Here is a 13,418-nt window from a genome sequence, read left to right as displayed (position 1 = left end):
CCGGCCATATTTTGTATTGCCACTTGGAACTTTCCTGTACCTGGAATGAACCCACTTCACTAGTAACAAATAGGCCTAGGTGTGCATTTTGTGATTGTATGATGCCACCTAGTGTTTAAAACAAAAACAGGCTTTTGAGCGGTCTAGTTATTTTCATTCCATCAGCAAATTTATCTTACCGTGTGCGTAGCAAAACTTATTTATTTTTTTCAGTTTTGGATACAGTAGGCAAGGATTATCACCTTAACAAGAGTAGTGGACATATCAGTCAATAAGGACAACTGTCCTGTCAATTTTTAGAGAATTTCTCTCACTTCCCTTTGCATCTGTTGCATAGGTAGTGAAAGAAAACAGCAAAAAATAAGCAGACCCTTCCCTACTGTATCAAGGAAAAAAAAAAAAGTTGGGCTACATATACACTTTCAAATGTCTGTGGACAGATGGAATATTTGATATAAAGTTCTTATTCTCAATACAACACTGCCTTAGCAAATATTTGACTAAATAAAGCCATTCGGAAAGAGTTATAGAAAAAGAAATTAGCCGTAGCTCAATAGCTAGCTACTTTTCATTTATTAAAGACAGAAGCAAAAATATTAAATTAGCTGCTATAGCACATGCTATAGACAACAAAGCTGGAGAGACACAATGTCCTGAGCATCCAGAGCCAACCAGAAAAGGATCCGTTGACCGCGTTCTGTTCATTGATTCTTTCAGTACACTCCATGAAGGATTTTGCCAGAGGTAGGTAAGCTGTGACTGTCTGACTGACCCAAAAATTGCAGGAGTTTGAGGAATTTGCCTTTTGATCAAGATGGAGAAAGACAAAATGCTTTCTCTGTTCGAGGATCCAGCAAGCCATGAAAAACTTGAGCAAAGAAGCTGGGAGAAAACACAAAGCTATTGCCCAGAGCCACCAATCACAAACAAAAATTTCATTTGAAATTGCACCACTTTTCCCAAATTGGCCTTAGAGTATTCTCCTTCGAACACACATTGGCTTAAAAACAGCCTTATTATAAAAAACAAAAACTATTTGTACATAGAGCAAAACAGTTTTCAGTATATAAATAAACATCTGAAGAATCCCACAGCTTTGAAGTCCATATTGTCTAAAAGCTTGTCAGATACCTCCAGAAGGAGATTAAGTACTTTAGAGGATTGTTAATACAAAAGCGGATTGTACATAACAAAATGGTGGGGGCTCAGAGAGTGAGCCCTTATTTCTGTATGGTTTATACATCATATACGTGGCGGCCATCTTTGCACCTTCCACAATGATGCTCTCTCTGATTTAGACACCAAATCCCTGCATTGTAAGAGATAGTGCTCCAGTCATACTACTTCATCAGACTCCAAGCCATGTTCTTCATACAATGTGTCCAAAAGGTTTAGCTGCTTTTCCATAGCTGGGAGGTATAGGTTAAGGTCTCTCATCATTGCATCAAAGAAAAACTTGTGATTTTGATCCCCTTCATGTGCAACCAGAGCAGCCACAAACCCTTCATATGTTGGAGCCGCCCTTAAAGCCAGCTGTTAAAAAGGAAAAACAAAAACGTGGTAATTAGGTTTTAAACCTGTACCTAAAAAACAGAGAAACAACTAATATAAAAGAGAGATCAGAAGTACTACGGTTGATTAAACGGAAAGATAGGATAGGAAAGACAAAGTAGGCCTATCCTAATAGTATGGTAGACATCCTTTGAAGCGGTCACTATGCACAGATGAAATATCTTCAAAGACACCTTTAATGTAAAAAGATAGCCATTTTATTCTAAAGTGACTTTGGGTGCCTCTGCTATCAATAATGAACTAGATACAATGGAAGTGTCAGGACATTGGAAAACAACTTTTTTTTAAAGAAATCCTTTCAACTTAGACCTCCTGCTACCTTTACAACGCAATAAAATAATATCAGAAGCCATGAAAATATGTAGGGATGCCTAGGCATTAGGTCACATGATTTCTGCTAAAAGGGATGGATCTGGTCAGTTGCTTCTCTGCAGAGACAATATAACCAAATACTGGAACCCCTGGAGTTCCAATCAGGTCTGGAGCACAGTGTGTTGCATGCCAAGAGACAGCGGCTTGGGCTGGCTATCACTAACAGCCATGGTCCAACACTGAGCCTCGTGTTGGAGCTGAATCGGTCAGTTCTTGGGCCTCTGCTGCTACTACAGAGTGGTCTATAGTGCTGGCAGCATACAATGTACACACTATGTGGAACAATGCTTCCACACACAAAAAAAATATTAACAAAAAGTGTAGCGCTGCCTCGATTATTGCAGTGAAAACCCTGATAGACTATATAAATCAATACAACATGGTGCAACGGATCAAAAAACTCACGGATCGGATCGTTCGTTCCTCGGGTCAGAGTCACGGATAGGATCCTTTTTCAGATCAGCAAATAATAATTGAATTTGCAAAAACCTGTGAAAATGCCACCACCATATAGTCCCCACTGCAATATACATCTCCCCCACTGTAATATCCATGTCATCTCCCCCAATGTAATATTGGCTGAGCATGAATGGGTATGGCTGGGTATTGGCAGGGTATTGCAGAGTATTGCAGGGTATTGCAGAATATTGCTGGGTATTGCAGATTATTGGCAGGGCATTGCTGGGTATTGCAGAGTATTGGCAGGGTAAGTATTGCAGAGTATTGGCAGGGTAAGTATCGGCAGGGTAAGTATTGCAGAGTAAGTATTGAAAGGGTATTGCAGAGTAAGTATTGGCAGAATATTGGAAGGGTAAGTATTGCAGAGTATTGGCAGGGTATTGCAGAGTATTGGCAGGGTAAGTATTGGCAGGGTATTGCAGAGTATGTATTGGCAGAACATTGGCAGGGTAAGTATTGCAGATTATTGGCAGGGTAAGTATTGTCAGAGTATTGCAGAGTAAGTATTGGCAGAGTATTGCAGACTAAGCCCTTGTACACACGGTCGGAGATTCCAACAACCAAATCCGTCGGATTTTGTCCGACGGATCTTGTCCGAAACTGTTGCATACACACGGTCGGACAAAGTTGTCGGAAAATCCGATCGTTCAGAACATGATGACGTTATTTCGTTACGATGGGACTACGTTCAGGCTAGTAGCCAATAGCTTTGATGTAGGAATTTGATTTGAGCATGCGTGGCACTTTGTCCGATCGGAATTCTCTACACATGATCGGAGTATGTCCGATCGGAGCATTTTGTCGGAAAATATTTCCGGCAAGTTGGAAAATTTGGTCCGACGGATATTCAGATGGAAACAGTCCGATGCAGACCACACACAGTCGGAATATCCGTCAAAACGCTCCGATCGGACACATTCCGTCGGAATCTCTGATCGTGTGTACAAGGGCTTAGTATTGGCAGAGTATTGGCAGGGTAACTATTGGCAGGGTATGTATTGGCAGGGTATGCATTGGCATAGTATTGGCAGGTAATGTATTGGCAGAGTATTGGCAGGGTGAGTATTGCAGAGTATTGGCAGGGTATTGCTGGGATGGCTGTGGCTGCCATCCGATTTCTCCCCTCCACTGTACAGACCAGTACAGAGAGGGGAGAGAGGAACCGGCGTCATCATGACGCCAGTTTGTTTACAGGTGATCGCTCCGTCATTTGATGGCCGCCGCTGCGGAACTAGGCCGAAGCCGCGGCCTTTCCTAAGGCCGAGACCGCGGATCGCGGCGTGTGCCGATCCAAAAGGGGTGACCCGTTGGGATCGCGGATCACTGCCGATCCGTTGCACCCCTAATAGGTTTTTATGGAACCCATGAGATCTGGGAGTTACATGCCTAAAGTGGAGTGAAGAGTGTAATATCTTAAGGGGCCACCGACATATTTATTGGACATCTGGACCCCATCTGAAGTAAGGCAAATCCCATGGATTACCCTGAGTGGACTATTCAAGCATTGTAGACCTATATGATATAAATTATGTGGGTCCACTCTAATGCCCTGTATACACGGTCGGACAGAAAATGTGCGATCGGATCATGTTGTCGGAAAATGCAAGACAGGTTTGGGCCAAAATCCGACGGATTTTGTGGTTGGAATGTCCGACCGTGTGTACAGGGCATTAGAGGTGAGCATTTAGATTGCATGGTGGTGGTTTATCCACTTGATTGCCCTGATCTGGGATAATGCCTAGTATAGTGAAGGAGTCACTGCAGTTTAGCGTGAACATTGAGCACATATTATATTAACTCACTGTAATGTTTTTTGGTGTTAAGCATGTTGCACATATTCTATGGACTCACACTAGTATGAGATGCATATTTTAAGTTTTTATTGTGTCATTGTTTGTTTCTAGCATTTTCACATTTATTGAAAAATGGTCTGGGAACGATTTTGGGACGGGCCCCATAAAACATTTTTTATTTTTTTTGTTTTAGTATGGGGTTACCCTTAAAATCCATACCAGACTCGATTAGGGGGAGGACCCCCATGACTTTTTTTTTTTCTACTTTTTTCTGTTGCCGGCAATGTTTTTTTTTTTTTTCATTCAGCCATCAGCAGGGAAGCCCATTGACAGCCGATGACGCATCCATTGTTAAGGACGTAGTGGTCAGCTTCCCAGCCTGCTCCTTAAGAATAAGCTATTCATTGCACCCTGATTGGGCACATCACATCTGGCAGAGGTGTGTGTGTATTATAAAAATTACTGGCAAAATTACAAATAGTTTGGCAGGTAAAATAGAAAACATTTGTATTGCAACAATATATTTAGCTGTTGTTTTGGTGTTCCACTTTAATAATTAGCCACACATCATAAAGAATCTAAACACATGTCGGAGATCCAAGCTTACCGCAAATACACCTCGCACCACCCAGCCATGATATTGTCTCAGTGTTTTACCATAGGCGTTACCTGAAAGAAAGGTGACTCAGTTTTAATAATCATGTGTAGACACAATCACTGCAGTCAACATCTTGGCTACTAAATCTACATATAATAATACATTTAAGTCCACTGAATTTAAAAACAAAACAAAACAAAAAAAAAACCAACAACTTTTACGTGCTAGATGATAATTCTAGGGGGAAATTGGGAGGGGGCGTGGTGTGGAGATGAGACGCGCTGTGTGAGCGTGCGGTGAACCTCCGGGCTTAGGGGAGGCTGAGCCGACCAGTGCAGAGCTTGAGTGAGACGTGAGACGGTCCTCCCACTTCCTGAATCCAGGCTCCTTCCGTCCACGAGACTGGAGCTGGACATGGCGACACGCCGCCGCACCGCCCCGCAATCTAGCGGTAAGGGGAAACCTCAGACGGGACAGCAGACAGGTGATCTGAGAGCATACTTGTCCCCTCGCGGAGCAAGGAAAAGCAGCCCGGAAAGGACTAGAGCCAGACGCGAAAGGCGCTGGATCTCTGGAATGCAAGGTCAGCCAAGGAAGGCTCAGGTATGAAAAAGAAATGTTAATGAAGGGTCAAGGCCCGTCGGGATTTGAAAGGAGAAGTTTAGCAAGTCTAACACTGGCTGGAGATGGACTGATTGGTGTGCTGGGATGGAGGAGCAGGATGGCTTGGCTGGGAGGGAGAAGCATACGAATACAGCTGGGGTCTGTAAAGTAACCTACCAAGGTATAGAGACTGAGTCTACTAAAGAAGCCCAGGAGCAGTATGGGACACAGGATATCCCGGGAGAAGGGACTAAAGGGGTGAGAAAGAAAATAAACGAGGGGCGGACTGTGAGGGGAGCCTGACCCACGATAAGTCCCCAGAAGGATCCCCAGGAAGGGATATAAGCAAACAAACACCACAAGCTATATTACAACCCTAGATGATAATTCTAGGAGAAAATTGCAAAAGGGGGTGTCCTGGGGGATTTTATGGGCAAAGGATGTTAACCAGAAAAGGGAGTAACAAGCGTATAAAAATATACAAAATGTAATAAATACAAAACAGTAGTAAAGTAGGTACATAGGGTATGTAAACCTAAAAACAAATTTGTCAGACTGGATAGTTACATAACAGCTATGTGCCAAAACACACAGTTGATCTCATGGTAGGAGGTCAAATGGAGTGCTTGTGCATAGAAGTCCCAACATGTTTCGGAATATAGGTATGAGTAATAAATTCCTTCTTCAGGGACTGATTAGAAACAAGCTGTTTATCAAAGATATCAAAAAGATGAAAAAATTTACAAATGTACAAATGTGAGAACACATGTACCTACTTTACTACTGCTTTGTATTTAATAAATGTTGTATATTTTTATACGCTTGTTACTCCCTTTGGTTAACACCCTTTGCCCTTAAAATCCCCCAGGGCACCCCCTTTTGCAATTTTCTCTTTTGTACTGGGATGTGGCTAAGGTTTCCAGCATTATACCTATGGGTGGTTTTCTTTTATCTATACTTTTTTTTTTATAGTGTTGTTCTACATACCATTCTGTTTTATTGTTTATTTTTTCTGCTTGTAAAATGGAGAAATGTAATAAAAATGTATTGAAACAAAAAGAAAAAAAAAAGAAAAACCCTTTTTTACGATATTTACATCAAGATGCCTACTTGTGATCAGTATTCCCTACCTTATAACCATTGACATGAACTCTGTTTATAAAGAATCTCCCATCCTCAGTCATACCGAAACCACAATTTAGTACAGAGCGAAAAGAGAGAGATAAGCAGTGAAGCAGAACAACACAGTGCAGGGTGTTCTTGTGGGTTTAGGGAGCATTTTAATGTTGGTTACAGTTTTAACAAACAGCTAGGCATATGTAAAGGCCCATTTAGACAACAACGGCAGCTGCCGCACACTAAACTGCAGTGGTTTAGTTTGCGGCAGCTGTCTGTTCTAGCTGCAGTGACCCGGCCATAGGGTGGTGTGACATGCACTTTAGGGCATCACACAGTTCCTTTTTTATTTTTATTTTTTATTTTTTTAAGCATACAAAGTGACGCTTTATTCATGTCACTGTACATGGACATGCAATCCCACCCTGTGTGCTGCAATAAAATGCAGCATGTCTGCATTTTATCGCAGCTCACTGCACCAGGATTCTGCAGGAATCATATATTAATGCAGTAATGAATGCTTGAGAGTCTGGAGGGCATTATCCTCAGATTTATGTTGTTCAGATAACTGTTGATACTCCATGTGCCAGTCCTATTATGTTGTGTTGTTGTACATTCTATTATACCTCATTGCTTTACTCCTGTGTTATTTTTTTATTTTATTTTTATAAATAAAGAATAAAAAAAGAAATAACTTACTTAATGCTGTCTGGATATTGCTTTCACCATTCTTCACTTCAGTAAGGAACTGAAATAAAAACTTGAGTCCCCTAGGGAAAATATACAAATAAACATGTGTTCTTGGCTACGTAGGTAAAGTAGAATTAAACAGATCATGTGTAGTATATGCATCGCGTATGATACACCACATTAGCAAACTAGGCTCAAAATGATTACTTGCTGTGAGATGGTATGCATTGTACAGGATCCTACGTGGGCATGCATCCACAGAAAATACAAGGTGCATATGCCAAAAATGACCCATGTTGCGATGGATTACCCCAAGCCTCTTACCTTTTTAGCCACAAAAGGGCCTCAGTTGCAGAATTTCGCACTTGTGCCAAGCTGGCATTTACTTCATGGAGAACAATATTTTGTAGTGTTGTAAACTCTTCTTTATTAGTGATGTATTTCTGATTTATTTTCTACAAGATACACAGAACAGGTTGGGATGAAGTTGGACAGAAAGGTATTCCTTTGTATATATTTCACAGTAATAAAATATTATTTATTTAAATACACATGCTTGGGGGGGGGTTTACTAAACCTGGAGCAGAGAAAATCCGGGGCAGCTGGATTAACAATAAAACCTAGAATCTGGTTGGTTACTATAAACAGCTGCACCAGATTCTGTATGCTCCAAATTTAGTAAATTCCCCCAAAGATGTTTATATACACCATCAGTTTGATAAGTGAGGAAATAAAAGAAAAGGAAAGGAAAGAAAAGAATAGAATGGAGAGGAAAAGGAAAAGAAAATAAAAGAAAAGAAAAAATAGGGAAAAAAAAAAAAAAAAAGTACAAATCAGCAACAGGTAAGGAAAAAGAGATATAAGACAAGAGAAAGCAAGGCTGGCCATATACATACAGGCATACCTCACTTTTAAGTACACAATGGAGTTTATTTACTAAAGCTTGAAAGTGCAAAATCAGGAACACTTCTGCATAGAAACCAATGAGCTTCTAACCCCAGCTTGTTAAATTAAGCTTTGGTAATAAAACCTGGAAGCTCATTGGTTTCTATGTAGAAGTGAGCCTGATTTTGCACTTTCCAGCTTTAGTAAATAAACCCCATTGTGTACTTAAAAGTGGGGTATGCCTGTAGTCAGTTTTTCTCTTGTTCAGCCACATAATTGAGGGGGATGGAGGAACTCCCATGCCGAGAAACTGCATTAGTGGCTAATCAGAAAATATTCCAGCAATAAATTGGAGGCCACACACTGGCCCCTGTTGAACCAAATTGCAATCAGTGGCCTGATAATAGAAGAGATTGAGAGAGAGAGAGAAAAAAAAAAGGAGCTATGAAAAGGGATCGAAGGAGACTGCTACACAGTACTGTGAAGAAAAAAAAAATTATCTTATTGGCACAGGTTCCTGTATGTAAGGGTTTAGAGTGATGAATAACTATCCAATATTTGTAAAGATGTAGTAAGAATGTACAGGAAACATATCACAGTCCATTCATTCACCCTACCTTTATGTTCCCAACAAAATCCATTTTTACTGGTGCAAACACTGTTGGCCCAAGCTTATCTGCAGAAAGACAAACAAGCCATTAACCACTCTGTTGAGGTACTAACAACAGCCTTTCTCTAACAGGCAACACTGAAGTCTTTCGGCATTGGACAGCTTCACATAACTTTTATTTAACATCTACTTATTGCCTGCTATATGCCTGCCAACTTTACAACTTATTTAGCTCTAGCTGTAGGGTAAAGGTTTGTGCTGACCGTTTACATAGCATAAATAACAAAGGGCCAGTAAAAGGCATAATTATGAATGAGTGTCCAAGTTCAAACCGACTGGCACAAAATGTTTTGGGAGATGTGTACTTTTACAAGACTTCCACCTACTAGAAAATGTATGTATTTGGAAGAAATCAATTCAGGTAAATACATGTTCTTACATCTTGAAAGAAAAGAGCCCATAAGAAACTGTGCCACTCCAAGTAACAATGTGTGCTCTCCTGGTAACCAACCACTAAGGCCCCTTTCACACTGGGGCATTGGCGGTAAAGCACTGCTATTTTTAGTGGCGCTTTACCATCTAATTTGCGGGAGTATTCAATTAAAAGCACACCACTAGCGGCCGAAAAAGGGTTAAAACCACACGTTGATTTCAATGGGCAGGAGCGGTGAAGGAGTGGTATACACACTGCTCCTTCATGAGCCAAAGATGCTGCTAGCAGGACATTATTGCCAGCTCCAGCTGTCCTGCCAGCGCACCGCTCCAGTGTGAAAGCCCCCGGGCATTCACAGTGAAGAGACAGGAGCGGCTCTTTCAGGGCACTATTTTTAGCGCTGTAGCGCCTGCAAAACTCCCCAGTATGAAACGGGTCTAAAAGGTGCTGGCATTCAAGGGACCTGTCTGGCCCGGTAATACTAGCAATTAAAACGTGGAGCTGCACAAAAGCAATCTGCCAGGGAGTAAACTATGAAAACTGGCTTCAGCCAGTCTCCTATGTCTTGCTACTGATGCATTTCACCCTTCCATGTGCTTGAACATGGAGTCTAGGATTAAGCCCGTGGGAAGGTGAAATGTGTGCAAGTGCACTTAAATCTGTAACTCCTAGGAGAACGCCTTTTTCATCCTATGTATTAAGGCAAAAAAACTTCCGTGCCGCAGCTCCCCCCCCCCCAATATTGGCTCCCTCTGCTCTCAATCAAATGCTGTGACACAGGATCGGGGTGCTGAGCTGAGTCCCTCTGTCTGTGTCAATGAACGCAGCAGTTGGACTCAGGAGCAGGAGAGAAAAAAAAAAACACCATAGAGTGTGATAACGGCATCCGTAAGCAATGTGGAGGATGAATAAATACCTAGAACAGGGACTATTGCGTAACAGGAATTCAGGAAGTATTCTGTTGGAATGCCATCTTCACCTTCATAGACAAGATCACTGAATCTTGAAAACAGAACAAAGATTGTAATCATTATACAATGATAAAATGATAAAATGGAAATACAGAAATGTCTTTGAGAATATAGAAAGTCATTAGTAAAAACTTGCATAACATCAGGCCCTGTGTGACAGGGATATTAGACTGTGAGCTGCTTTTTGGGACGCAGACTGCATGGCATGGTTGATGAGATATAAATAAGGGAAATATCATTGATACGATACATTACATGAATGAAAACCTCTTCAGTCCAAGGTAAGGCTGGCATTATTTGAGCAAGGACCAACCAAATTGTGGACAGTGTGTGGACTTCCCCACTTAACAAAAGTTGACCGTTTTTTTACTTCTGCCAAAGGGACATGTTGGAAAAATTGTAGATTAGTGGCAGCAGCCAATTAGCTGAAGCCGCAGATCGGTGTATTCTGTCCCAGTGGGTGGGTGTGGGGATTCTTTCATCTACCTCATTTGTGGGGATAGGATAATCTGTTTGCCCACAAGCTGAACAAAAAAAAAAAAAAAGTGTATGGCCAGCTTAATACATGTGTCACAATAACGGCTGGATATTATGACAAATTGTTTAGCAGGTAAAACAGTAAGGCCCCTTCCACACTCATACGACCTAAAAGTAGTGCGATTTTGCCACGACTTGAAGTAATGTTGGTGTAATCTTGAGGTCTATGGACCTCAAGTCAGATCAAAGTCGGACCAAAGTAGTGCAGGGACTATTTTGAAGTCGCTATGACTTGAAGTCACACAGATATGAATGGTACTCATTGAAAATCATGGGGTATGACTTGTTATGTGACTTTGCACTCCCAAGTCGTAGGACAAGCCGCACAAGCGTGAAAGGGGCCTAAACATATCTGAACTGTTTACTTAACATTAAAATAAAATCTGTGTTTGTTTTTCAAAAAGGCCTACTATATGTGCTCTGCTGAGTAACACAGAGATCTAATTAAATGTAATACCTGTGAGTCATCGTGCTGAAAAATGTTTCAGGCAACTCCTCCTCTGTCCCTCCTCCACCTTCATCAGACGTCCCTCCTCCTTCATCCTGCTGCAATGCACTGCTTACTGCAGGTAGACTGGCATGTGTGTCTGTCTCATCCTGTAGATCGCAGACACCCGAGCTCTCCGAAGAAACATTATCCAGTGAACTTTCAGCACCTGAAAAAATGGATTTCACGCCATGCCCCTTATTATTAAATGGTCCATAATATATAAACAAATAAACACAATAAAAAGATTTAATGAAGGTTTTGTGATCTTCGTAGGTTAAGATCAGTTAGCATGGTAGTTAGAGGGTATAGAAAATAATTACCCCCTTTAAAATAATTACATTTTGTTCATTTGCAGCCTGAAATGAAGACAGGAGGATTTTTTTTTGTTTTTTTGTATCCAGCTGCATTTATGTGCAACTTATAACATCCAAGTGAAATAAATAACACCAACATGTCAGAAATTATTAAAAAAAATAAAATAAATAAGAATCACCCCCTCATAAAAATGACTTGTAAACTTGATCAGGTGTAGCTAATCACCTCAATGGCAGACAAAGCCATTTGAATTTCAGCTATGGCCATTTTGATTAACTCAGCATCAAAAGAGCTTTCCTGGAGCAGTTCAGTCCCTAGTAGTGCAACTGAAGCAAACAATCAGCTATGGAAGGCAAAGAACTGTCAAAAGATCTCCGGGATAAGTTCTGGGTAGGCAGGAGATGGATACCAAAAATTTTCAAAGGCTTTGTCAATGCCTAGAAGCACAGTGAAGTCTATTATTAAGAAGTGGAAGGAATTTGAAACCCTCCCTTGATCAGGACGTTGCTCCAAACTAGATGAAAGAGTCAAGAGGAAACTGGTCAGAGAGGCTACCAAGAGACCTACAGCAACTCTGAAGCAGTTGCAGGAATTTATGACAAAGAGTGGTCATTGTGTGCATGTGACAACAATATCACAAATTCTCCACAAATGTAACTTGGACGGGAGGATTGCAGGAAAAGAGTCACTCCTCAAAGGCCACATGCAGTCATGACTGAGCTTTGCCAAAGCGTACCTTGAAGATGTGGAGGCCACGTAGAAAAAGGTGTTATGGTCTAAAATTTTATTTTTTGGGCTGAACACCAAACAAAATTTCTGAAAGAAATCCAATACAGCTCACCATCCAAAGAACACCGTTCCTACAGAAAAGCATGGAGGTGGTAATATCCTGTTACAGGGGTGTTTATCTGCAGCAGGGACTGGAGCACTTGTCAAGATAGAAGGAGAAATGGATGGGTCAAAATATCATCAAATTCTCTCTGCCAGAAAGTTTTCAATGGGGAAAAAGGTTTACCTTCCAACATCACAATGACCCAAAAAACCCAGCAAAAATGACCACACAGTGGTTGAAGGAGAAAAAGGTGAATGATCTAGCATTGCCTAGTCATAGCCCAGACTTAAACTCCATTGAAAATCTGTGGGATGACTTGAAGATTGCAGTACACAAACAGTTATCATCAAATTTAACCGAACTTGAACAATTCTGCAAAGAAAAGTGGGCAAATATTGCAAACTCTAGATGTGCAAAATTAGTAGAGCCATATCCCAAGAGACGAAAGGCTGCAATTAAAGCAAAAGTCGGTTCAATAAAATACTGACACAAGGGGGTGATCCTTTTTCCAACTCAAGTGATTCTGTTTTTTATTTTTATTTTTTTGACCTATTGGTGTTATATCTTTCACTAGGATGTTATAAGTTGAGTAAATAGCTGGATAAAACAAAAACCGTGCCCGTGTTAATTTCAGGCTGCAAAGTAACAACATTTGATTATATTAAAGTGGGGTAATTCCTTTCTATAACCACTGTACAAAAAATTATTTTTCCCTTGTAACAATTTGGTCTGGGGATGTCAAATGATAGAATCTGAGTGTTATGATATTTACCTTGCATCAAAGTGCTTGTTACAAAAAATAAAACTGCACATTAGGAGAAAACAGCAAAATATGATTACCTTCCACCTAAGCTCTGCTCATGGTTCCTAAGCTAGGGTGACATCGTGGGCCTTCTGCGAGATCCTGAGCAAGCAGAGAATCTCACAAATAAAACCTCCTGCACTATGCTGGGATGTCTTCTTGTCTTCTTGCTAAATTTGTGGACCTCATCTTTCTCTGGACCTCGTCAGAAGTAGCCAATGCACAAAACCCTCCATTTAACATGAACTTTACCTTCTGGTTTGCCTCCATGCTCCAATGATGGAGAAAAGTGATCCTAATTACAGACTCTTTTGTTAAGCCTATACAGATTTCATGAGCT

The 13,418-nt window shown here is 40.9% G+C and overlaps 1 protein-coding gene across 1 annotated transcript in view; it reads right to left on the bottom strand.

Moving 5' to 3' along the window:
- Positions 1-550: 550 nt before the first annotated feature.
- PLEKHA8 (pleckstrin homology domain containing A8) overlaps positions 551-13,418 on the bottom strand; it is a 54,462-nt gene continuing 41,594 nt past the window's right edge. The window contains exons 8-14 of the mRNA XM_077491366.1: positions 11,097-11,295; positions 10,048-10,133; positions 8,706-8,764; positions 7,528-7,658; positions 7,213-7,283; positions 4,804-4,865; positions 551-1,533 (exon numbers count right to left, since the gene is read on the bottom strand). Coding sequence (XP_077347492.1) covers positions 1,336-1,533; positions 4,804-4,865; positions 7,213-7,283; positions 7,528-7,658; positions 8,706-8,764; positions 10,048-10,133; positions 11,097-11,295 — 806 coding nt within the window. The 3' untranslated portion in view covers positions 551-1,335. The remainder of the gene's footprint in view (positions 1,534-4,803; positions 4,866-7,212; positions 7,284-7,527; positions 7,659-8,705; positions 8,765-10,047; positions 10,134-11,096; positions 11,296-13,418) is intronic.

This window comes from Lithobates pipiens, unplaced genomic scaffold (assembly GCF_037356315.1).
Source record: "Lithobates pipiens isolate NorthernLeopardFrog02 unplaced genomic scaffold, aLitPip1_a1.2 Scaffold_19, whole genome shotgun sequence".
Taxonomy (NCBI): Eukaryota; Metazoa; Chordata; class Amphibia; order Anura; family Ranidae; genus Lithobates; species Lithobates pipiens.
This window is presented reverse-complemented; position numbering and strand designations above follow the sequence as displayed.